The sequence below is a fragment of the Megalobrama amblycephala genome, linkage group LG6 (assembly GCF_018812025.1).
Source record: "Megalobrama amblycephala isolate DHTTF-2021 linkage group LG6, ASM1881202v1, whole genome shotgun sequence".
In the NCBI taxonomy this organism is placed as follows: domain Eukaryota; kingdom Metazoa; phylum Chordata; class Actinopteri; order Cypriniformes; family Xenocyprididae; genus Megalobrama; species Megalobrama amblycephala.
The window spans coordinates 42,857,503-42,884,933 of NC_063049.1; the positions used below are offsets into that span (position 1 = coordinate 42,857,503).

The window sequence follows — 27,431 nt, forward strand, 5'->3', positions numbered from 1 at the left end:
ATATTGTGCATATATACAAAATATATTTGAAATAGAAAGCTTTTGTAACATTATACACTACTGTTTTTAATTTAAAAACAATTAAAGAAATTATTACTTTTATTCAGCAAGGATGCATTAAATTTGATCAAAAGTGACAGTAAAGATATTTATAATGTTACAAAAGATTCTATTTCAAATAAATGCTGTTTTTTTTAACTTTCTATTCATCAAAGAATCCTGAAAAAATTGTACACAACTGTTTTCAACATTAATAATAATCAGAAATGTTTCTTGAGCATCAAATCAGCATATCAGAATGATTTCTGAAGGATCATGTGACACTGAAGACTGGAGTAATGATGCTGAAAATTCAGCTTTGATCACAGAAATAAATTACACTTGAACATATATCTTAAAATTGAAAACAGCTGTAAAATATTTCACAATATTACTGTATTTTTAATTAAATAATTGCAGCCTTTGTGAGCAGAAGAGACTTCTTTCAAAAACATTAAAAATCCCAAAAGGATTTATGTATCATGGAGGTATTAGTTGCACTACATTTAATTTATGCTGATATAAATAAAAAAAAAAATACAGAAGTGCAGTAATGAGAATCTAACGAGAGTCAATACTAAAAAATAATGGGAATTATTCAATAATAAAACATTCGGATGCATTACAATAATTAGCATTTTGGAGAAAATTGTGCTTAATTGTCATGAAAATAATGCATACGATACAAAAAAGTTCCTAAAACAGGCTTAATGTTCACATATTTGATGTTGTGAAAAGTGTCATAGATATGTCCCTATGAGATGCACTCAGATATGTTCATACCTCGTCTGTTTGTTGTATACGATGGGCTTGTGGTGTGTGTTTAGGGTGGGCAGCTCGTGTCAGTTCTGCGGGGGCCAAACGCTCCTCTCCTGCAGAAGACCATACAGGAAGAGCTGAGCAAAGAGAAGAGCGTCCTAGAGCAGGGGGCAGAACGCAGGGCGGTGAGTTACTTCAGACACCTGCCGTCATTACTGTGAGGATTACATTCCTGGACACAGATGATGAATGAATTCAGAAGAATATATATAGTATACATATACAGTTGCAAGAAAAAGTATGTGAACCACTTGCAGAATCTGTGAAAATGAGAATTATTTTAATAAAATAAGAGGGATAATAATAAATGCATGTTATTTTTTGTTTAGTACTGTCCTGAGTAAGATATTTTACATAAAAGATGTTTGCATTTAGTTCACAAGACAAAACAATAGCTGAATTTATTAAAATAACCCCATTCATAAGTATGTGAACCACTTGATTCTCAATACTGCGTGTGGTTACCTGATGCTCCACGACTGTTTGTGTGTTTTGTGATGGTTGTTCATGAGTCTCTTGAGCAGTTAAACTGAGCTCTGTTCTTCAGAAAAATCCTCCAGCTCCTGCAGATTCATCAGTTTTCAAGCATTTTTGCATATTTGAACCCTTTCCAGCAGTGACTGTAATGATTTTGAGATCCGTGTTTTCACACTGAGGACAACTGAGGGACTCAAACTCAACTATTAAAAAAGGTTCAAACATTCACTGATGCTCCAGAAGGAAACACGATGCATTAAGAGCCGAGGGGTGAAAACTTTTGAACAGGATGAAGATGTCACAATTTTTCTTATTTTGTTTAAATATCATTGATTTTCATTTAGTACTGCCCTTCAGAACCAACAGAAGATACCTGCATGTTTCCCAGAAGAAATACAAAGTGCAATTTACCTTGATTTTCAAATTCAAACGTTTTCACCCCCCGACTCTTAATGCATCGTGTTTCCTTCTGGAGCATCAGTGAATGTTTGAACCTTTTTTAATAGTTGAGTTTGAGTCCCTCAGTTGCCCTCAGTGTGAAAACACGGATCTCAAAATCATTCAGTCACTGCTGGAAAGGGTTCAAATATGCAAAAATGCTTGAAAACTGAAGAATCTGCAGGAGCTGGAGGATTTTTCTGAAGAACAGAGCTCAGTTTAACTGCTCAAGAGACTCATGAACAACCATCACAAAACATAAAAACAGTCGTGGATCATCAGGTAACCACACACAGTATTGAGAATCAATGGTTCACATACTTTTGAACGGGGTTATTTTAATAAATTCTCGTATTTCTTTGTCTTGTGGACTGTACGTAAACATCTTTTATGTAAAATATCTTACTCAGGACAGTACTAAATAAAAAATAACATGCATTTAGTTAAAATTATTCAAATTTTCAAAGATTCTGCAAGTGGTTCACATACTTTTTCTTGCAAATGTATATAAAGTAAAAAAAAAAACACATTAAAGTTAAATGTAATATACACCCTAGGATTGTTATGGTAAGTTCTGCACAGAAAAGCATCATATTCAATAAATGTTAACAGTTTTTATTCCTATTAGTAATTCAGCAAACAAAAATAAGATTAATGTGATGAAAGAGATGACATTTGGGTTTCATGTGTCACTCCAGGTGAAAGATGAAGGTTTAACTGAAGAGGTGAATGATGACATTGAGGATCACCCACATGAGGAAGATGTGACCGGTAATGATCTTTCCTTTATTGTGCTAAATTGTAGTTTGTCTTGATTGCTGAATTTACCTGCAGTGGTTTTGTGTTTTTAGTTTCTGCTGATAAGTCTTACACAGTGGCAATAATAAAGCCGGATGTGGTGGCACACGGCAAAGCAGATGAGATTATTATGAAGGTAAGAGCTCAGTTTTATTGATGCGATATACCCTTTCTACACAGATAAACAGCTAAAAATGCATATTATTTGATTTTGTTTCTAGATTCAGGACGCAGGGTTTGTGATTTTAGCCCACGAGGAGAGAACGCTGAGTGAAGCAGAAGCTGAAGACTTCTATCAACACAAAGCAGCAGAGGTAAATGAAGGAACAGTTACGATCTAAAAATAGCATGTGCTTTAATATTTTGGCTGATGGTGTGTAATGGCAGAATGTCCAGTGTGTCATGTAAAGCGGCTGTGTGCTTGCGTGTTCTTTCAGCCTTACTTTCAGGAACTCATCCAATTTATGTCGAGCGGCCCGTCGCATGTCCTGGTCATTTCTAAAATGGAGGGCTGTGAGGACGTCATCCCAGCCTGGCGGGAATTCATCGGTCCACCGGATATTGAAGAGGCCAGGGAGAAGCAGCCGGAGAGGTAACTCATTCCCAGGAAATATAGAAATATATAGACTTTATATCAGAGTGACACATAACATTAGCAGTCCCTCTGACAAATTCATTAAAGTAATGCAAAGAAAAATCTCATTCAACAATGTTTTTTAAAATGCTGATTTAAATTTTTTAAAAATCAGCATAATAAATGACTGAATGAATAAATGAATGAATGAATGAATGAATGGATGGATGGATGAATGAATGAATGAATGAATGAATGAATGAATGAATAGTCCACACAGGAATATTTTCATCATGATAATGAGAATGACTTTTTTTTTAATGACAGTAATGATAATTTGGGAAAGATTATGTAATTTAGAATAATGTCAGAAGAATGCAAAAAAAATAAAAAATAAACATATCTAGATGGTCCTAAAAACTATTTTGTTATTGTTAACTTAAAGTAAAATTATTAGTTTGTTTCCATAAATTAAAATAAAATATAAATATTAGATGGAAAATATTATACTAAAAAAACTTGAATGAAAATTAGAAAAGTAAAATTGTCAACTGACTGAAATAAAATAAGTTGAAGTAATAAAATGAAATATAAATTAATTAATCTGACAAAAACACAACAAAATTATTAAAACTATAATCAAAATGAAATTATAAATATGAAAAATAAATGAAAAATGAATTCAGAATATTAATTATTAATAATATTTATTACTTATTATTAATATTTATTAATATTAAATACTGTAATAGTAAATTTAAATAAATACTAAAATAGTTAATTGTTTTTATAAAATAGTCATTTATAAAAACAATTTGATGAAATAACATTTGACAGCACTTTATATATATATATATATATATATATATATATATATATATATATATATATATATATATGAGATGAGATATATATTTATAATAATTGAGATGAAATAATATTGCAATTAAATGTTTGACAGCACTACTATATATACATATCAGTGCTGTCAAACATTTAATTGCAATTAATCGCATCCAATAAAAGTTTGTTTACATTACATAATATATGTGTGTGTACTGTGTATATTTATTATGTATATAAAAAACACACACAAACAATATATTTAAGAAATATTTACATGCATACGTGTGTGTGTGTGTATATATATATATATATATATATATATATATATATTAATTTATTTTATATATAGTTATATTTTTGTTAAATATATACATGCATGTGTTTATATACAGTACATGCATATATAGTATATATATCAATGACATGGTCTCTCTGTGTAGGCCTAACATAGAGTCTCAGTGATTCCCTGGTGTGTGTATAATTTAATTTTGTAAGTAAAGATAATTTAAAAGTGATACGAGGGAGTCGAGTTGACGTTCCATATTGCGCTCACAGATTTGAGCACTAACAGTTATAGCACAACACATCCTGTGTGGACTTCTGCCTCCCCCCCTCTGCCCTGGCGGAGAACCAGCAGTGAGACCATCTGCTCTTCTCTTTCTCTGTTTCTCCATCCTTCTATCCATCCATCCATCCATCCATCCCTGCTCGCCTCCTTCTCTCTGGCCGTTCTCCGTTCTTCAGCTTGCGGGCTCAGTACGGTACCGAGACCCTTTTGAACGCCTTACATGGCAGCTCTGACAGCGAGCAGGCCAGCAGGGAGCTGGCTTTCTTCTTCCCGAACTTCAGGATGGCGATGGCGGACTCGAGCTCGGAGCGGGCCGGGCCGGAACAGGAGCATGTGGAGAGGACGCTGGCGCTCATCCGCCCAGACGCTGCCAGGGAAAACAGAGGCATGTGCCAACATTACGTTTACACGCACAGAACTGCGGCCCCGTGGGTGCAGACAGATACTCCTGCCTTCACTGAGTATTCTAAACTGAAGAATTAACATACACTGCCAGTTAAAAGTTTGGAGACACTTTACTTCATTTGTTAAAAAGCCACAATGGAACACTTTTCAGGTGAATCAACCCACTAGCATTTATTGGTCACTACATCATGCAGTGTTATTTACATATTGTTATAGTATTTATTAATATTTTAAAGGGGCAATATGTAACATTCAGAAACCCTTGTTATTAGCGACACTAGTGGTGGCCATTAAGTGAACTGCAGCCAGCAATTTGAACGTCATTCAAGGTCCCGATATACTCACGGTGAAGTTCTTTTTTTGTTCTTTGCTTAGAAGTAGAAAAAGAAGTTTTAAATACCTTTGCAACGATATACTGCTAACGAACATCCAGAAGCCATCCACGCTGCTGAGAGCGACGTTTAGATGAATATGTAAATATGATCATAACAATGTGGATATGTTTGCACAAGCTCTGCAATTTGGCGGCATCATGTCGATAAATTAGGTAATTAAAATTACACCTATGATCGTTTGATTATAAAATATATTTGAGACTATATAGAACAGGGGTCTCCAAACTCGTCCTAGAGGGCCACTGTCCTGCAGAGTTTAGCTCCAACCCCAATTAAACACACCTGAACCAGCTTATCAAGGTCTAATTAGGCATACTAGAAACTTCCAGGCAGGTGTGTTGAGGCAAGTTGGAGCTGAACTCTGCAGGACACCGGCCCTCCAGGACCGAGTTTGGAGACCCCTGGTATATACAGTAGATCTGACTATGTGAGGCTATTATGGAAGCTCGTTTCCGCCACTAAATAAAAAAATAAAAAAGGTAATTGTGACTTTTTATTTCACAATTCTGACTTTTTTTCTCGCAATTACGAGTTATAAAGTCAGAATTGCATGATATAAACTCACAATTCTGACTTATTTTTCTCAGAATTGCGATATAAACACAATTAAATGACAGTCAGAATTGTGAGTTATAAAGTAGAAATTCTGAATGTTTTCTCAGAATTCAGACTTTATATCTCGCAATTCTGACTTTATATCTCGCAATTCCGACTTTATTTCTTACAATTCCGACTTTATATCTCGCAATTCCGACTTTATATCTCGCAATTCCGACTTTATTTCTCGCAATTCCGACTTTATATCTCGCAATTCCGACTTTATATCTCGCAATTCCGACTTTATATCACGCAATTCTGACTTAATATCTCGTATCTCGCAATTCTGACTTTATATCACGCAATTCTGACTTTATTTCTTGCAATTCCGACTTTATATCATCCAATTATGATTTTATATTGCACAATTCCAACTTTATATCTCGCAATTCCGACTTTATTTCTCGCAATTCCGACTTTATATCTCGCAATTCCGACTTTATATCTCGTATCTCGCAATTCTGACTTTATATCTCGCAATTCCGACTTTATATCTCACAATTCTGACTTTATATCACGCAATTCTGACTATATATCACGCAATTCTGACTTTATATCTCGCAATTCCGACTTTATATCTCGCAATTCCGACTTTATATCTTGCAAATCTGACTTTATATCTCGTATCTCGCAATTCTGACTTTATATCTCGCAATTCCGACTTTATATCTCACAATTCTGACTTTATATCACGCAATTCTGACTTTATATCACGCAATTCTGACTTTATATCTCGCAATTCCGACTTTATATCTCGCAATTCCGACTTTATATCTCGCAATTCTGACTTTATATCTCGTATCTCGCAATTCTGACTTTATATCACGCAATTCCGACTTTATTTCTTGCAATTCCGACTTTATATCACGCAATTCTGACTTTATATCACGCAATTCTGACTTTATATCACGCAATTCCGACTTTATTTCTCGCAATTCTGACTTTATATCTTGTATCTCGCAATTCTGACTTTATATCACGCAATTTTAATTCTGACTTTATATCTCGCAATTCTGACTTTACATCACGCAATTCTGACTTTATATCAAGCAATTCTGACTTTATATCTCGCAATTCTGACTTTATATCAAGCAATTCTGACTTTATATCAAGCAATTCTGCTTTAATCACGCAATCTGACTTTATATCTCGCAATTCTGACTGACTTACATCACGCAATTCTGACTTTATATCTCAATTACGACTTTATATTCGCATTTCTGACTTTATATCACGCAATTACTGACTTTATATCTCGCGAATTCTGACTTTACATCTCGCAATTCTGACTTTATATCTCGCAATTCTGACTTTATATTCGCAATCACAATTCTGACTTTATATCAATTCTGACTTTATATCACGTTTAATTCACTTTTATATCATCTGACTTTATATCTCGCAATTCTGACTTTATATCACGCAATTCTGACTTTATATCAAGCAATTCTGACTTTATATCAAGCAATGATATACTCACGACTTTATATCAAGAATAAATACAATGAAAATACTTACATATAGCCCCAAATTAGTAAAAAAAAAAAGTCAGAATTTGAGATACAAACTTTTTATATGTTCAGTTTTCATATTAATTTTAGTTTAAGTTTTAGTAATTGTTAGTTATTTGTTTAAGTTTTAGTAATTGTGTTATTTGCAATTGAACTTTTATTTATTTCTATTTCAGTTTTAGTAATTTTAGTACTTCCAGTTTTACATTTTTCATCTAATATTTATATTTATTTCAGCTTTTTTAAATTAAAGAAAACGATTTCTAATAGTTTTAGTTAACAATAACAGCACTGTTCTATTTGTTATTTTGTAGTTTTGATGACGTTATTATGACTGTTTCTCACATTTTAGATTAACAATAAAGATTGAGTAGATGTGTCTAAACTTTTAACTGCTAGTGATTAAATTGGAGCACTTATGGTCAGGAAGTAACTGAACATTAAACATTTGTAAATGTGTTTTTCAGAGGAGATTCTGGGCAGGATCCATGAAGCAGGTTTCAAAGTGGCCATGAAGAAAGAGATCATGCTGTCTGAGGATCAGGTCAGGCAGTTCTACAGCTCTCATCTGGAGCAGGAATACTTCCCCAGTTTGCTCGAGAGCATGACCAGGTGAGCGCTCACATACTGTACAACAAGCCACAAGAGTGATATGATTAAGGACACCAATTTTCAACAAAATTGCATGGATTATGAATAATAGTTTGAATTATGGCCAAACAAAATAGCTTATTCTCGTAGTTTCACAATGGCTTCGGAACCAATCAGAACCCTTCAGACTCACCCAATCAGAATTTAGAATCAGAAGTTCTATTATATAAATTTGAAAAGTGTCAGATTGAGTTTTATAGTTTTTTAAGTCAATATTGCAAAACAGCATTTTTTTTTACAAAAGTTTTTGTAAGTCAAAACAATAAATTATAGATAAATTATAAAATAAATTATTGTTTTTGTGCAAATCCAGCATTGATTTGACTATTCATTCTGAATCTGAATTACAAATGTTAATGGAATTTCTGTCTACAGATTAAGGAGACATTAAAAACGTGCTTCATATCTTCGGTTTGGGCTTAACTGTACTTTTGGCCACATAGTTGTTATTTGCATATATACAGCATCTTGTCTAAATGATGTAAAGAAGCCAGAAGACTTACAGTGGTCCTGGTGTAATGAAGAGTCTCTCTTCTGCTGTGGTTCACAGCGGGCCTGTGTTAGCACTAGCTCTAGTAAAAGAAGGAGCCGTGGAACACTGGAGGAACATCCTGGGACCCAAAGACCCCATCAAGGCTAAAAGTGAAGAACCTAACAGGTAAACCAATGTCTGTAATAGTTTCATTTCTTCAGGGCATTCGAATGTTCCTGCGCAACTTAATGTGTTATGGTACATCATATCATGTTATTTATTATCATATATGTGCTGACTCCGAGGCCCCCCAAGATATTTCTGGTCCTTCTGCTGTAAAGAAAAAGAGCTTTTTTTTATTTACAGAAACTAGGAAAAATGAATTTAGTTAAATATATATATAAATATTCTAAATTATATTTAGAAAAGCAACATTTACTTAAAATAATTCAATGAAATACTTAAAATAGTTTCAAGCAGTTTCAATGTTTTTCAGAGTTTACATTTTATTATTAATGAATTTACATGACTCTTCTAGTCATTTGTGATTCCAGGTTTGTTTCACTCACAAATTGCAATTCCACAGCAATTTCTACCCAATAAAATATTTTAGAGCTTGACAATAACTAGAAAAATGTATATTTGTTATAGAAATGTTAATGACTTTTTAAGATTTTACAAATTTCCATGACTTTTCCAGGTCTAGAAATCACTCTTTTAAAATTCCTCAATATTAATCTAGGTTTTCCAAGATTGTGGGAACCCTTGTTCTTAAATAAAAATGACAGGTGTTGAGGGAATTAATTAAAATAAGAAAAATTAGCTTACATCTTGAGTTATAGCTGTTTTCGCTTATTTTTAAAGCACATTATGTTATATTTAAGTCATTTTAAGCTGTGTTGAGGCCCTGACCCCCTGGTTGTGAACCACTGGTTTAGATGGTCGGTGCACACTTGATTGTGCCTGTTTCTCTCTGTGTGGTTTTGATGTAGTTTGCGAGCTCAGTTCAGCAATGGGAACTCCAGTATTAACCAGCTGCACGGCAGCAGAAGCTCAGAGGAGGCGGAGATGGAGATCGGCTTCTTCTTCCCACCAGAGGACACACTCGCGGTCATTAAACCCGACACTGAACGCAAAGGTATCATTTCAGCAGTAACACGACTGAAAGGGTCGAGAGGGATATTAGCTTGGAGTTTGTGCTTTTAATGCAACTAGATGTGAAATTATGTTGTAAGAATATTAATAATGAGAAATGAGGGTAAACGTCATAACCCACTGTTGAAATCAGAGGAAATCCTGGAGGACATTCAGGCCAGAGGATTCACTATTTCCCGTCTGAAGGACACAGTTCTGTCCAGAGAGATGGCAGAAGAGTTTTATAAAGAACACCGGGACAAACACTTCTTCAGCCAGCTGGTGGATTACATGTGTCGGTGAGTTTGGCACTGAACGTGACTTAACTGTCCATGAAACTCATTAAGATTAGCAGGTAAGATAAAACATGGTTCATTTTTCTATAGCGGCCCATGTACAATGATGATTCTGACGAAGGAGAACGCAGTGGAGGAGTGGAGGGCAGGCCATGGGCCCGACGGACCCCAGCAAGGCCAGAGATACGGCCCCAGATTCTCTGAGAGCGCGCTTTGCTAAAGACGTGCTGGAGAACGCCGTCCACGGATCCTCCAACACGGAGCACGCGCACCAGAAGATACAGTTCATCTTTGGAGACATCGGATCCGAGAGAGAGATCATCGACGGCGATGCTTCACCTCCGTTAGGTGACCAAAACCTTACAGCTGACATAATATTTAAAGGTCCCGTTCTTTGTGATCCCATGTTTCAAACTTTAGTTAGTGTGTAATGTTGTTGTTAGAGTATAAATAAAATCTGTAAAATTTTAAAGCTCAAAGTTCAATGCCAAGCGAGATATTTTATTTAACAGAAGTCGCCTACATCGAACGGCCAGTTTGGACTACATCCCTCTACTTCCTTCTTTAATGACGTCACTAAAACAGTTTTTTGACTAACCTCCGCCCACAGGAATACACAAGAGTTGCGTTTGTAGAGTGTGTTTGTCGCCATGTCGTCGAAACGCTGTTATTTTCATCCCTCAGTCCAATCACCGGGTCTGATTCCGGCTCAAATTGATAGGGTAAAATTAAAGACATGTTTACAATAACACTGAGCGCGTGCATCTCCACGTTATGGTAAGAGGCGTGACCTTTCCGGGCAAGATGCGCTAAACTGCTGTCGAACCACAACACAGGAACCGCTGGCACAATCAGAACTCGTTACGTATTTCTGAAGGAGGGACTTCATAGAACAAGGAAGTCATCAGCCCGTTTTTATGACAGTGGAAACAGCGGTATACAGATAAGTAAATTATGTGAAAAATACTGTGTTTTTTTACACGCGAAACATGAACACATGTTATATTGCACACTATAAACACAATCAAAGCTTCAAAAAACCACGAAAAACGGGACCTTTAAGAATAACATTTAAAGTCGACATCAAACGGCTTCTCAAACAAGAACAAATGTAGGGTGGGGTTTGATTTTGTCTGTGGGGAATTGATTGGATGGTTTTGGTTTGCTATTGGTGGATTGGCCCTCACCCCAGTAAACAACTGACAAATCATTTAAAATAAATACTGCAATATTACATAAAAAAATAAGAATTGTCCATTTTGATTTCATGGTGACTTTAATGTCCTGTTATCTACAGAAACGGAAGAGAGCTTCGCAGAGCTCAAGAATCTACAAGCTTCAAGATCTCCGTCGTTTGATGACTCGAGGAACCAGAGAGAGCCGAGCACTACAGGTTCAGAAATGAAGAATATAAACTCTGTTATTATTTACTCAACCTCATGTAATTCTCAACCTGTGCGCTGATATTTGCACATCACTATGATCTCACGGCATATATGAGGTGATAATAACAGAAGATTGATTTTACTGTTCCTTTAGTTCAGGGTTTCCCAAACATTACCGTGCAAGTTGATGACCAGCGAATAATTGTATAAATTGAATGTATGGTTAAAATATAAAAATGGGGCTGCACAATTAATTGAAATTTTAGTTTAGTGTGATTATCAAATCAAAGGCTGCGATTGAATTAAATAATGATATAGAACTGCAGCACTGTGTTCATTTACACGCATTCAAAAAAACATCCAAATGTGCTGTTAAATGATAGAAATATTAACTTAGGCACGCTTCAAGTACATATTTTATATCGGTTCGGCTGACAAAAAAAGTTTGGGAATCCCTGCTTTAGTCCATTAATTTGAGGTGTAAGCCACATGTAAACACAAAAGTCAGTGTTACCCTTCATCTCCACATCCAGAAGGAGCTGAAGAGATCAACCCTGAACCGACAGAGAGTCACGCAGCATCATGTGATGAGACCGACACACTAGAGACGCCCGCCTCCAGTCAGCAGGACGCAGGTCTGGATTTGAATGACTAGTAATGTACAAGTCAGCAAGTTCATACACGGATTCTTCAGACATGATTTGGAAACATCAATCAAAATTTTTCAGGCTGAACAAGCCAATGCACATTTGCAGTCCTAAGCATACGTCTAGCAGCCGGAGCTTCCAACAGCAGCTGCAGTGACTCAGTGACTTTACCAATTGGCGATTGGCTCTTTTGTTTAGAAGGCGGGACTTTTTACGGCATATTGTGCGTTGCACTTTCTCCCATTCATAGTAATATGAGTGCAACTTTTTTTTTCTTTTTTTCTAAAGTCTTTAAAGATATTTAACACGTCTATAATATTTCTGCAGAAAGAATTGAGCTTATAGGGTTATTCAAGGTCTGTTGTCATAATTTGTTGATGCTTTTACTCTTTTAAATGTCATTTTAATGTTTGATGGTTGAAGGGCGAGTAGAATAATGTCATCTCATGGTACCATGTTTTTGAAAATGCTTATTATTGCTTTCACTGATTGTTTACAGTTTAATGGAAGTTACTCCCATAATTCACACAAAGCATCATGGGGTGTAGGAAAAAAGGGGGTATTGATAATAAATAAATACAGTATATATTTATTTATATAGGAATATTTATTTATATAGCATGTTTTATAACTTTAACAAATGCCTAAATTTTATGTAAGGTCAATTCATCTTTCAGTGAGAAATAGTGTTTAATTTATTAACTTTTATTTTGAAATGTAAGTCAGTGACATTTGGAATAAGCGAAGGTCTTTGTGTGTGGAGACTCCACCCCTTTTGAGTTCTCTGTGACCCTTCATTGCATACAGAGAATTAGTAAGTGAACAATGGCGCCAGTAGCCTCGTGGGTAGCACGCCGACATACAGCACAGTTGCGCTTTGGGCGTCCCGAGTTCAAGTCCTGGTTTATGGACCTTTCCCAATCCCATCCCCCTCTCTCTCTCCAACTTCGCTTCCTGTCAACTTACTGTCCTGTCATAATAAAGGCAAAAATGCAAAAATAAATCTTTAAAAAAATGGGGGTTCATAAGTTGATATAGTGAATAATTAATGAAATCGAATGTGTATTTAAAATAAATAAATGGGGCTGCACAATTAATCAAAATAAAAATAAAATTCTCATCAGATCTATGTAAATTCACTTTTTATTTTACAGTACAGTTATAATTTACAACAGTAATATAGTCATGTCTTCATTTTTAGAGGTGAAACTAATAATAATAGGCTTAATAATAATAATTAGAATAATATTATATACGCAATGTATGACAAATAACAATATAAAGTCATGCAGCTTTATATATAAATAATGTTAAAATATTGTAGTCAACATTTGAAGTGGATCAAAAAAGTACATCAAAGTTGTCTTAAGAAGAAGGTTTTAGGAGAACTTTGATGAAAGGTTTTGATCCACTTCAAATGTTGACTACTTTATATACAATTAAAATAAAACAGATTAAATATTTTATCTATTTACTTGCATATCATGTGACCATTAACTGACAACAAAGAACCGTGAACATGGAAATGTGCCTATAAATGATTTACTTCAAGCAAATATTTTATATCTAATGGGTTCAGCTGACAGAAAAGTTTGGGAATCCCTGCTTTAGTTCATTAAGTTGAGGTGTAAGTGACATGTAAACACAAAAGTCAGTATTACCCTTCATCTCCACATCCAGAAGGAGCTGAAGAGATCAACCCTGAGCCGACAGAGAGTCACGCAGCATCATGTGATGAGACCGACACACTAGAGACGCCCGCCTCCAGTCAGCAGGACGCAGGTCTGGATTTGAATGACTAGTAATGTACAAGTCAACAAGCTCATACACGGATTCTTCAGACATGTTTTGGGAACATCAATCAAAATTTTTCAGGCTGTTTTTAGAGCAGCCGGAGCTTCTAACTGCAGCTGTAGTGATGCGATGACTTTACCAATTGGCAACTGGCTCTTTTATTTTGAAGGCGGGGCTTATTCTGCCATATTGTCCGTTGCACTTTCTCCCATTCATAGTAATATGAGTGCACCGTCTTTGCATATCTAAAGTTTTTGGTGATATTTAACACGTCTGTTATATTGCTGTGGAAAGAATCAAGCTTTTGGGGTTATTTAAGGTCTGTTGTAGTAATTTGTTGATGCTTTTACACTTTTAAATGTCATTTTAATGTTCGATGGTTGAAGGGCGAGTAGAATAATGTTATCTCACTGTATCCCATAATAACCAAGAATGAAAAAAAGATCTACACACATATATATATATATATATATATATATATATATAAACATTCAATCACATATCATAAATATCCAAAACATAATCATTTCATAACTACAAAAGAGAGCAGATGGATGCCTGGAAGCACATGGCACTGAGGAAGGGTTAAAATGTTTTGCTTGCTCTTCTGCACTTTGATGTATATTTGGCCTCTGTATAATAAATTGATACACAAGCTTTTTGGCCAATTTTTAAGGTGTGCAGATCTTTTTTCATTCTTGGTTTGTTTAATAGTTTGGATCTATGCACCTATGCACCTAAAGATGTTTGGTATATGGTCTTTTGGATGTTTGTCACCCCATAATTAGCCCCATAATTCGCACAAAGTGTCATGGGACATTGGAAGAAGGTGGACATAGCTTGATTATAAATAAATATATATTTATTAATATAGGCATATTTATTTATATAACATGTTTTATAACTTTAACAAATGCCTAAAATTTTAGAAACAGTGTTTAGTGTATGAACTTTTATTTTGAAATGTAAGTCAATGGCATTTGGAGGAAGCGTAGATCTTTGCGTGTGGAGACTCCGCCCCTTTTAGAGTTCTCTGACCTGTCATTGCATACAGAGTAAGTTAATAAATGACACCAGAAGACATATCATGTGACCATTAACTGACAATAAAGAACCGTGAACATGGAAATGTGCCTTTAAATTATTTACTTCAAGCAAATATTTTATATCTAATGGGTTCAGCTGACAGAAAAGTTTGGAAATCCTTGCTTTAGTTCATTAAGTTGAGGTGTAAGTGACATGTAAACACAAAAGTCAGTGTTACCCTTCATCTCCACATCCAGAAGGAGCTGAAGAGATCAACCCTGAGCCGACAGAGAGTCACGCAGCATCATGTGATGAGACCGACACACTAGAGACGCCCGCCTCCAGTCAGCAGGACGCAGGTCTGGATTTGAATGACTAGTAATGTACAAGTCAACAAGCTCATACACGGATTCTTCAGACATTGGGAACATCAATCAAAATTTTTCAGGCTGAACCAGTCATTGCACATGTGCAGTCCTAAGCGCACGTCTCAGAACATTGAATGTTTTTATATCATCCGAAGCTTCCAACCAGGGGCGTAGCAGCCATTTTAAAAGTGGGGGGGACAGCTGTATGGTGATGTGACCCAAAGCTGATGTTCATAATAATAAATTCTAAATAGAATACCAATTGGCATTTTACAGCACCCCAGTGGCAATTTTGGGAACATGCCGTGATAGCTTACAGGAACCTATTTTTGTGAAATCATCCTCAAAATTTAAAAATACTGCAGGACTTTGAGACCAATGTGAGACCATCTATACTTTATTTAGATAAAGATATTTTATGATATTTAAAATATTCTCTGCATTCAATAATAAAATGCCTTAAACTGGAAATTCAGTGTTTAATCTTGTCATTATAAATTACTCTATTCTCCTATTTGATACTGTTCAGTGCTTTGACACAATCTGTATTATTAAAAGCACTATATAAATAAAGGTGATTGATGGTTGATCTTTTGTTTTAAGGAATTAAATTGATGTGTAATTCCTTAAAATATTGGCAAACAGTTCCAATTAAGAAAACACTGCCTTAAAATAGTCAATCTGCTTTTTTTTATACAATCTCACCTGTACACATTCTGGAGAGGTTGAGCAACTGTCCCCTCTCTCTGTCAGTGACGTCACAGCCTGCCTTTCCTACAGACCAGTTAGGACATAAAGTAGAATATTTACATAAAGTATAAAAAAATATATATTTTAAATTTGATAAAGTATTTTAAGATATTCGGTGCAAAACAAATTTGATTTATTGTGAAAGGATAATTCTACTCCGCGAGCAGCACGTAGGCAACAAAAGACAGCAGAAACCAATAATTTGTTACGTCTCATTTAGCAGACGCTTTTATACAAAGCAACAAGTAGGAGAGCATTTAACACACTGAATCCGGCGCGACGTGACGAGGTCCATACAGGTTCTGTTGTCTTTTGACGTTACAGTAGTTTAAATCATAACATGAAAACTTTATCGCGTGATTCGTGTCATCACGACATACTGTAACATACTTACAGTGTGTGTTTGAAAAAAGGATGTAATCGTCCTTTGCTTTTTTTCTGGGGTGCATTTTATCCCAGACGGCGAATGAACGAACGAAAACTCACAACACCAACAAGAGATTTGAAGCTCATAGCAGACGCGCCCAAGAGATGATTCGCTCTGTGATTGGCTGAATGTTAGTTCACTCAAATCTAAGTAACAAATCAGAGAACACTGCCGGTGCCGGAAATATTCACGCTGGATCCAAAAAAATAGCAGGGGTCAGAATCACCAGTTTCTAAAAGTGCGGGGGACGTGTCCCCCCCGTCCCCCCCGGTTGCTACGCCCCTGCTTCCAACTGCAGCTGCAGTGACTCAATGACTTTAGCAATTGGCGATTGGCTCTTTTGTTTAGAAGGCGGGACTTATTCCGCCATATTGTGCATTGCACTTTCTCCCATTCATTTTAATATGAGCGCAGCTTTTTTATATATATATCTATCTAAAGTCTTTGATGATATTTAACACGTCTATAATATTGCTGTGGAAAGAATCAAGCTTTTGGGGTTATTCAAGGTCTGTTGTCATAATTTGTTGATGCTTTTACTCTTTTAAACGTCATTTTAATGTTTGATGGTTGAAGGGCGAGTAGAATAATGTCATCTCATGGTACCATGTTTTTGAAAATGCTTATTATTGCTTTCACTGATTGTTTACAGTTTAACGAAGTTACTCCCATAATTCAAACAAAGCGTCATGGGGTGTAGGAAAAAAGAGGATATTTCTTGATAATTAATAAAAATATATTTACTTAAATAGGAATATTTATTTATATAGCATGTTTTAGATCTTTATTTAACATATGCCTACATTTTATGTAAGGTCAATTCATCTTTCAACAAGAAACAGTGTTTCATTTATGAACTTTTAATTTGAAATGTAAGTCAATGACATTTGGCAGAAGCAAAGGCCTTTGCGTGTGGAGACTCCGCCCCTTTTGGAGGTACTGCCTACTTTTGGAGTACACACCCCTTTTTGGAGTTCTCTATGACCGGTGACTGCATATAGAAAATTAATAAGTGAATAAATGATAACAGAAGAACTTTCCATCTGTTCAGGGTTTCCCAAACGGGGGATCGTAAGTTGATGAAAAGCGAATAATTAATTACATCGAATGTGTATTTAAAATGAAAAAAAAAAAGAATGGGGATGCACAATTAATCAAGATAAAAATTTTTAATTTAATTTAATTTAATTTAAAAAATTAATTGAAATCTGTACTGTTTCAGAGTGAAGCGCAGCACTGTGTTCGTTTACACACATGCAGATTATAAAAGAGTTTTTAGGGCGACTTGATTTACAGTAAATGTCTAGCTTCACTTTATTTACATTCATATAATTTCCAACATTTATGTGGACAGAACTTTAAAGCATTTCACCAGCAAAAATAAAACCTTGAGGACTTTAAATGTTAAAAGCTTCAGGGTTTGAATACTTGAAAGAATTAGTATTGCAACTTCAGGTGTAAGTCACATGTAAACACAAAAGTCAGTATTACCCTTCATCTCCACATCCAGAAGGAGCTGAAGAGATCAACCCTGAGCCGGCAGAGAGTCACGCAGCATCATGTGATGAGACCGACACACTAGAGACGCCCGCCTCCAGTCAGCAGGACGCAGGTCTGGATTTGAATGACTAGTAATGTACAAATTAACATGTTCATACACGGATTCTTCAGACATGTTTCGGAAACCTCAATATTTCCACTTTGGCATTAATTGTCAAGACTATCAGATGTTAAAAGGGTCCTATAATGCTCATTTACAGGTTCATCATTTGTTCATGGGGTTTACTAGAATACGTTTACATCATTTAACTAATTATTTTTCTTTTTTCCTCAGAATTGTGTGATATAAAGTCAGAATTACGAGATATAAAGTCAGAATTGCGAGTTGTAAAGTCAGAATTGCGAGTTATAAAGTCAGAATTGCGAGTTGTAAAGTCAGAATTGCGAGTTATAAAGTCAGAATTGCGTGATGTAAAGTCAGAATTGCGTGATGTAAAGTCAGAATTGCGAGTTGTAAAGTCAAAATTGCGAGTTCTAAAGTCAGAATTGTGTGATGTAAAGTCAGAATTGCGAGTTGTAAAGTCAGAATTGCGAGTTGTAAAGTCAGAATTGCGAGATATAAAGTCAGAATTGCGAGATATAAAGTCAAAATTGCGAGTTATAAAGTCAAAATTGCAAGATATAGTCAGAATTGCGAGTTGTAAAGTCAGAATTGCGTGATGTAAAGTCAGAATAGGTCCTATTAATTGTGAGTAAAACCAGGGAAAAAATGTGTTTTAATACACAAAATATATGCAAAAATAGTCAACTTGCTCACTTTTGTTGACAAACCAGCAAGGAAAAAACTTAAAAAACTGGAAGAAACAGGTTGTTGCACCCAAGCGTAAATGACACATTAATCAGAAATAATTCCTTGAAGCATAAACTTTTATTTATTTCAGTTCTGTAGTCTGTTTTGTCCCATGCTTTAAGAATCAGTGATCTGTTAGACAAACATGACAGATGAACTCGTGTCAGAAACGTGATCAACATTGATCACACAAAGTCAGTGACGTTATACTGGAATTATAAATAAACTTTATTTTTATCTTTTATATGTGATGTAAATGCGATGAAGCTTGTCGTCTGTGTTTCAGGGGATGCGACAAATTCTTGAAATCTGCACAATCATCTGTCAAAGAAGAGGAGAGGTGAAGATGAAGGTGATTACATCAAGAATATTGATGAGAACCAGTTGCTACAGTTGAACTGATTCACAAATAAATGAGTCTGTGACGGATTCATTAGAAGAATCAGTTCAAACAAGCCCTTAAACTTTGTCTAATTCAAATAAAGTGTATGTAAGCAGTGTTATTTTTATCACTGATATACTATTATAGTTTTGGTTAATATTTTTGAATTAGACAATGTTTTTTTTTCTGTTTTTGTTAAAAGTTAAAAAGTCTACATTTTTTTAAGCTTTAGTTTAAGCTATTTTAATACTTCAACTTAAACTAAATGAAAATGAGAAGTGTTGCCTGAATGTACAGTAGCTGATATAAAGTTAATTTTATTTTAGTTCAGTTAATGTTTAGTTTATTTCATGTAATAACATTTTTTTATGTTTAGTTTTTGTTAACAATAACATGATGATATGGTGGTTTTCTTTTGTTCTCCACCAGTTTGGACCTGAAGGAGTTTATAAAACAGCCAGTGATCTCCAGCTTCATCTTCAGTCATGCGTCTCTTATAAATCGTTTACATCCTCTTGTGAATTAAACGCTCTGAAGACACTCTTGTCTGTTTAAATACTTGCTGCTAGGCTGATCTGTTTGGTTCAAACTGACAATGGTTTCAACAACTTTTAGGCTTTATTTAATTTTGTCACTTACAAATTTGAGGCACTTCTTGACAAAAACGTTCAGATTATTGTCTTTCAACCAAAATATTTGGTGTAATTTAATGTAATAATTTGCCTTCTTACTGATCTTGATCGACTAAAGCGAGCATCTCCTCCTCATCGAAGGACCTCTGAAACATCTCTGTGATGGTCAGCTGCTGAGGGTCCTGACAAACAGAAAGGATTGAAAACAGGATAGTGCTTGAAAACAAAGACAGCTGAATCTATTCTAAAGCTTTCTACAGTGAGTTAAATAAATAAATAGCAATGGTGCAATGGAAATCTTCATTGTTTTTATCGACGGTCAAATGCTAACCTTGCTGTGGAAGCTGGCAGATTCTGCGTTCTCTGAAATGTTGGATTCAGACAAGCCGACCTGCTCCAGAACATTCATTTTGTCTTGTATCATGGGCCTGACAAACACAAGCAAACCATATCAAACCAGCAATAATGAGGCCAATCAGTGGCATCACATACAGGCTGTTACACATGAGAAAATACACTGCAGAAACAAACTAAACTCAATTTTAAAGTTAATATGAAAAAAAAAAAAAATGCATATGTATAACTATGTGTAACTGTTCCAGATAAAATTATTTTAAACCAAATTTAAGATTATAATTGTATTTATAATGAACTACTGAGAGCACAAAGTGTGATTTAAAATGGTAAATAAGCACATAAATGAAAAGGTGGTCAGTTACAGCATCTAATATGAACAGCAGTGGCCAAAAGTGATGTCCAGACCAGGAAAACTCACATCTTCACACTTTATTCAAATATTATTCTCAATTTGTTAAAGATTTTGTAAGCATATTATGTAGTTGTGCTTGGAGTCGATTGTTTTATTTGTGATGATAACATAATGAAACATGACAAATTGTGCCGATTTGTCCAGGCAGTTGTACAAAGAAATTATGAACACATGCAAAAACGAGATCCAACCAAATATTAATAACTGATTGTTGTAGTCAATTTATGCTTTTTCCTGTGAGCTTCTTGTTTTTCTATGTATTTTTTGCATAGTATAATAAAACCTGTAGATGTTTTTTGGCAAATAATTTTGTCAGATAAATACCTCAACCATGTTTGTTCCTCTGTCATATTTAAAATATTGAAAAAATATAAAATATTTTCCTCATATTTTAACAGTTTAATTGAACTTGTAGGGCCATTAAAAATAAATATCTCCTCTGGACATCACTTTTGGCCACTACTGTATATATATATATATATATATATATATATATATACATATACACACACACACACACACATATATACAGTTGCAAGAAAAAAGTATGGGAACCACTTTCAGAATCTGTGAAAATTTTACATAAAAGATGTTTACATATAATTCACAAGACAAAAAAATAGCTGAATTTATAAAAATGGCCCCATTCAAAAGTTTGGGAACCATTGATTCTCAATACTGTGTGTGGTTACCTGATGATCCACGACTGTTTATTTGTTTTGTGATGGTTGTTCATGAGTCTCTTGAGCAGTTAAACTGAGCTCTGTTCTTCAGAAAAATCCTCCAGCTCCTGCAGATTCTTCAGTTTTCAAGCATTTTTTGCATATTTGAACCCTTTCCAGCAGTGACTGAACTAGGTCATTTTAATAAATTCAGCTATTTTTTTTGTCTTGTGAATTATATGTAAGCATCTTATGAAAAATATCTTACTCAGGACAGTACTAAACAAAAAATAACATGCATATTGTATGATCTCTCTTTATTTTGTTAAAATTATTCACATTTCCACAGACTTTTTCTTGCAACTGTATACATACATATATACATACATATATATATATAAAAATTAGTGCAAAAAGTTTGAAGCAAAAAAAAAAAAAAAAGACATTTTTAAAATAATGCTTTTCCACAAACTTGCATCAAAGCATTAACTCTCCCACCAACTGTTCCAGTTCTAAAGATTTTTGTTTAAATGTCCTGATATTTGCAGTTTTTCATGACTACAGGGGGAAAACAAAAATAAAGGATCTGCAGATTTTCTCACCAAAGGTAATCGTCCGCTGTGCCTTTAGCAACCAGGTAATGAATGTCCACATTACTGGTCTGTCCGATCCTGTGCACCCGGTCCTCAGCTTGAATCAGGACCTGAATGAAATAAACGCACTTCAAAAGTGTTCTGGCAGCACTCTCACTAACAATTATATTTATTAAGTCATTTCTCCTTTCAGCTGGCTTTTTGAACCCAGATGAGAGCTTGTTCCAGACTAAATTACTCCGCTGATTCATGGAAAATGCTTTTCAACTCGAGACGAGGCTTTTATCTGAGTCTGGCAGTCTACAGGTAGAGATTACGCGACAGGAAGTCAGATCAAAAAGAGCTGCGTCGCCTGAGAAATCAGGGTTATCATACACTAAAAACTAAATTCTTGATAGAAAAAGATGTATATCAAATCAAAATAATAAAAATGGCTGGACTGAATGTGTTTGAGTCTCACTCCAGGGTTCCAGAAGAGCTCAGCGAAGACCACGAGGTCGGCCGAGTGCAGCGTGATGCCCATGTTAGCGGCCGTGATGGAGAGAACAGCCACGCAGCTCTTGTGTGAAGACTGGAATCTGTCACACAGCTGCTGTCGCTCCGCTGACGGCGTCGATCCGTCTATACGGATGTAACTGATTCCCTGCACACAAAAACAACAATGTCAACACCATACTAGAGCTCATATTTATCCAACTTATTACATAGAAACCAGGCCGACACAAAATCTGAACTCTCCCTGCACATTGTATGATCATTTATTAACTATTTTGGTTAGTAAGTAAGTAATTAACGAAACTGAGGGGAAATGATCACCAGCTCCTTAATGAGACTACTCCTCATTTTTAGGGGACCTTTTTGTCCTCATTAAGTTGGAGAAAGTTATTTGATAACTATTTCTTAATGTCCCAGATGCATTCTATCAAAGGTTGAATGAAATTGCCAGCTTTCAATGGCAGGTACAGCTGTGATCATCGGCATAAACATTGTGCTTCCTAATAATATCCCCCAGTGGACGCAAATGTAAGTTAAAAAGAAGCGGACCCAAAATAGAGCCCTGAGGTACTCCACTAATCAGGATTATAGAGGATTAGGGATGCTCTGCTCTGATATACAAATTCTGATCAATACCAATAATCTTATTTACCAATAATAATTATTTTCACATTATGGCTGATACTTGATGAATTTAATAAGTGATACTAAAACACTATAGACTAAAATGGTACAAGGCATCACACCAAACATACACTACTCGCCAAAAGTTTGGAATAATTACTTTTTTTATGCTAATGAAGGCTGAATTTGTTAGATCAAAAATACAGTAAAAACAGTAATACTGTGAAATATTATTACAATTTCAAATAGCTGATTTCTAAGTGAATATATAGTAAAGTGTAATTTATTCCTGTGATCAAAGCTGAATTTTCAGCATCATTACGCCAGTCTTCAGAGTCACATGATCTTTCAGAAATCACTTAAATAATAATAACAACAATAATATTGGCTAATAATAAGTGATATGACCATGAAATACTGTGCAGCTCTTGTTTCAGCTAATCCGAGTACAGAACAAGTATAAGTCTTATACTCGCGGCTCCATTAAACACATTTTACCAAATCTGAATTCATTCGAAAAATTCAAATTAAAAGTCTGCAGATTCCATCTGGGGCTGCTGTCAGCTGATGGCAAATGTTTAAGAAGTAATGTTCGACTTTTGTGGGGGAAAAATGAATTTGGACAGACCTTCTCACCGAGTTCTTTGGTTATACTGTCCAGCACCAGTTTGTGATGAGCAAACACCAGAAACTTCTCTCGTCCGCACTCCAGCGTGTCTGAGATGTACTCCCTGGGGAACAGATTAAACCACTGTTATTTTACTATCATTGATTATACCATTATATATTGTTGTTTTTTGATGTCTATATTGTTTTTATTAATTGTTATTTAGTTAATATTTTACTAAAAGCAGAAAAGTTTTCCTTTGCATGTTTTTACATACAGACGACAGCATTGTCAAAACGACCTCCGTTCACACAGATCCGCGAAAACGATTAAAAATGTTGTATTATTCATGCCGGGCCAGTAGGTGGCGATGTCACTCTATAAAGAAACACTACACGCTTACAGACTGAACACGTAATACGCATGCATATGACATCACTGTTTTCACAAATTCGAGTTTTTGTAGTTTACACAAAGACGATAACGGTATCGTTTTCAAAATCTGCACTTTGAAACCCGTTTTCAAAAGTTTGTGTTTTCAGGCCCACAAAATGTCTTTGTCATGTAAATGAACAGCCAAAAAAAGTTTTCCGTTGTCATGTAACCAGCCCCTTTTAGATGACGATAATAACCCTAGATTAATCACATGCTTTAGTGAACACACTCTATACAAAGCATAAGTCATGTAAAGTTGTATTAGACAGTTAACACAGGTAAAATCAGTGTAACACAACTTCAAGCCCTCTGATTTTATTAAAAAACTATAGCAACAGCAACATTATAAAAACACCAGTTATTGGTATTAATCTGAAAAATCTATTAATAAAGGTCTGCTTGTGGTTAATGCATTAATATTGAATGTGTATTTTACAATAGCTTCATTTTATACATCTAACCATTTGAATGTACATTCATCTTTTAATAATAATAATAATAATGCATAAAGTTTTGAAGGACTCAGTTGTGATGTTTTCTTTGAGTTCATAATAGTCAAACGTACATGATGGCTCGGATCTTGGCCTCTGCTGTGTGGTTGAAGAAAACCAGGAGAGCTTCCTTTTCTTGTGACTTCTGCACATGAACACAGAAGAGCTCATCAGAGTCTGGTACAGTAACGGGCACAAAGACACAAATTCTGTCAGAATTCTATTCGGAATTCCAAACCCATATGTTGTTATTTTGTTACATGGAACTCAAAAGGAGAATTTCTGAAGTAAATAATGACAGAATTCCCTCTAAATAGATGTTGAAATATGACCTATTTTCATAGATTTATTGTAGTTCGTGCTCACGTTGTGGTATCCTTTGGCGAGCTCTTTGGCAGCGGCGTTGAGGGCAGCTTTGGTGCGGGAGTTGATGCCGTCTGTCGTCACAGTGACCACCTTACGCTGTTTGGCAGGAAGCTGTGACAGCACCTCTGATTTGAGCCGTCTGAGCATCAGAGACTCCTCGAGCAGCAACTTCAGTTCGCTCAGATGAGACGAGCCGGAGTAATCCCACCCCCACGGGAGCTGCAGTCAAAGATCCGCCTTCACTACACACCCTTTTCACACTTCTGATTGCTTTTTCCCAGTAGAATTTAATCTGGGCAGCACCATCATACTAAGCCACATCACCATTTCTGTTTTATGTCGATTAATCACGCAGCCCGACACTGTACTTCTAGCTCTGAACGAACGCAGCTGTATACAGATGGACGTACCTGTTTGGCATCACAGTAACGTGTGCCGAAGTCATGGAAACGTGGAAACAGGGAAGGCCTCACAGCCAGGATCTGAGTGTAGAGCTCAGCAGGTCTGGACATGGCAGGCGTTCCCGACAGCAGGATCACTCTCTTAGCGGCCTGTTCCATTAGCACCACACAGATGTTTAATTGGCAGCATCAGAGACGAGCAGAACAAGCTAATGATGTCAGCTGAAATCTTTCAATGTGTACATGTCAAATCTAGTCTTCTCCTATAACACATAAATGTCAGTTTCAGTGCAGCTTCAAAGAGCTCTACATGATCCCAGACGAGGAATAAGAGTCTTATCTAGAGAAACAATCAGTCATTTTCTAAAAAAAACTAAACATTATATACTTTTTAACCACAAATGCTCGTCTTGCACTGCTCTGCGATGCGCCACACATTACGTAATCATGTTGGAAAGGTCACGCATGACGTAGACGGAAGTACCGATCCAGTGTCTACAAAGCGAATGTGCAAAGACTAAGTCAAACGGCCTTTTAACAACGATGTCGGGCGATTTTAAAGTTGGAGGATGTAGGCTGAAGCCCTACTGTGGTGCTTCAGCCTGCATTTGTAACGCATCGCAGTGCAAGGCACAAGGCAAGCATTTATGGTTAAAAAGTGTATTTTTTTTTTTTTTTTTAGAAAATGACCAATCGTTCCTCTAGATAAGACTCTTATTCCTCGTCTGGGATCATGTAGAGCTCTTTGAAGCTGCACTGAAACTGACATTTGGACCTTCAACCCGTTGGTAACTGTTGAAGTCCACTATATGGAGAAAAATCCTGGAATGTTTTCCTCAAAAACCTTCATTTCTTTTGGACTGAAGAAAGAAAGACATGAACATCTTGGATGACATGAGGGTGAGTAAATTATCAGGAAATTTGAATTCTGAAGTGAACTAATCCTTTAATAATACTAGATCAACCAAACTGAAGTGTTTATGAATAATGCCTAAAACAAGCCTGAAGCAGCAAACCTTCAGTAGAGGAAGAGCCGCCCGACAGCGGACAGTTTTCATGTTCTTCAGGAAGTGAGACTCATCCTATAGAAAAACAAACAAACAACAAAAGAAAACAGGAAGAATTCAGATCACATCCTGCTACTGTAACCACCTTGGAAGAACTCAAACAGCTTTTAAAAGTCTTGATATTTGAAGGATACAGAGATTCTGGGATGCTGAGTGAATGCTAGGTGGTTACTAGGATTTTTTGAAAGTCTCTTATTTTGCATTTATTTGAGATATATATAATGGCCACGATTTACTAATTCATTCCCTCGTTTAAAGTAAACTGTGTGTGCACACGATATAATTCGTTACCTCGTTTTACTAAATCGTGCGCATGTTATAATAACGTTTCCTTGATTTAGTAATCCGTGGCAACATTGTACTAATTCGTTGCCTCGTTTTGATTCAAGACAACGTATTATTATATTGTGTGCACAAATTAGTAAAACAAGGGAACAAATTATTATATTGTGCACACGATTTACTTAAAGGTGCGGTATGTGGATTGACAGCTAGTGGTCGAAATAGGTACTGCAGTCCAAATTCAAAATATTAAAGAGAGTTGTTTGCCCCGCCTCCTCTACCTCAGATTCGACGCTCACGCGGGTTGCCAGCTTGAGGACATGCAACAGGAGCGAGCGCTATTGACAATGAAAGCCGAGGAGACTTACACACTGTAAGTTGATAAGTTGATTCATCCTTGTTTTGATATGCTCTCATTCATTGAGATTTTTAGATGGATGCCGAGGCTTTTTAGATCGGGCAGAATCTGCGATTTCTGACCTTGTTCACCTTGTTGTCCATGGGTGCAATACACAGTGTTTTTCACCAACTGGCAACCCGGGGTGTCGAAACACTATTGGGTGAACTGGCAGCGCGCGGTTTTGCACAGACTAAAACAAAAACAGACATTCCTACACGGAACGCACATTTCAAAGTAGAATAACTGGCTGTAGTATTGATTTTCTGAAAAACAAATAGGTGAACTTAGCATGTTTCCTAAATATCTGCAAACATATTATGGTATTTTTATGCTTTAGTAAAGTGAAAAACTTACAGCACCTTTAAAACAAGGGAACGAATTAGTAAAACTTTGATGTATTAGTAAGTTGTGGGATCAATGTTAATTCATGGCCACGATATACATATTTTTTTTTACTG

General features: G+C 35.7%; 2 protein-coding genes across 7 annotated transcripts in view; one reads left to right on the top strand and one right to left on the bottom strand.

Annotated features, from left to right (window-relative positions):
* The window catches only part of nme9 (NME/NM23 family member 9), a 21,912-nt gene extending 2,223 nt beyond the window's left edge, over positions 1-19,689 (top strand). The window contains 19 exon segments of the mRNA XM_048194720.1: positions 867-983; positions 2,472-2,544; positions 2,625-2,707; positions 2,793-2,885; positions 3,009-3,163; positions 4,736-4,944; positions 7,935-8,079; positions 8,669-8,776; positions 9,583-9,728; positions 9,879-10,023; positions 10,111-10,165; positions 10,167-10,368; positions 11,318-11,413; positions 11,939-12,040; positions 13,733-13,834; positions 15,130-15,231; positions 17,928-18,029; positions 19,054-19,119; positions 19,579-19,689. Of these exon segments, the coding sequence (XP_048050677.1) occupies positions 867-983; positions 2,472-2,544; positions 2,625-2,707; positions 2,793-2,885; positions 3,009-3,163; positions 4,736-4,944; positions 7,935-8,079; positions 8,669-8,776; positions 9,583-9,728; positions 9,879-10,023; positions 10,111-10,165; positions 10,167-10,368; positions 11,318-11,413; positions 11,939-12,040; positions 13,733-13,834; positions 15,130-15,231; positions 17,928-18,029; positions 19,054-19,073 (2,055 nt within the window). The 3' untranslated portion in view covers positions 19,074-19,119; positions 19,579-19,689.
* Positions 18,827-27,431, bottom strand: part of smarcal1 (SWI/SNF related, matrix associated, actin dependent regulator of chromatin, subfamily a-like 1) — a 20,106-nt gene continuing 11,501 nt past the window's right edge. For 2 of the 6 annotated variants that reach the window (XM_048194716.1, XM_048194715.1), the window contains 10 exons: positions 26,241-26,306; positions 25,234-25,374; positions 24,824-25,042; positions 24,532-24,602; positions 23,553-23,655; positions 22,266-22,448; positions 21,815-21,915; positions 20,113-20,209; positions 19,881-19,963; positions 18,827-19,088 (listed from right to left, as the gene is read on the bottom strand). In XM_048194716.1, coding sequence (XP_048050673.1) covers positions 19,085-19,088; positions 19,881-19,963; positions 20,113-20,209; positions 21,815-21,915; positions 22,266-22,448; positions 23,553-23,655; positions 24,532-24,602; positions 24,824-25,042; positions 25,234-25,374; positions 26,241-26,306 — 1,068 coding nt within the window. In that variant the 3' untranslated portion in view covers positions 18,827-19,084. Of the gene's footprint in view, positions 19,089-19,872; positions 19,964-20,112; positions 20,210-21,814; positions 21,916-22,265; positions 22,449-23,552; positions 23,656-24,531; positions 24,635-24,823; positions 25,043-25,233; positions 25,375-26,240; positions 26,307-27,431 lie in introns of those variants that run through there. The other 4 variants (XM_048194717.1, XR_007185468.1, XM_048194719.1 and 1 more) reach the window with 4 other exon arrangements.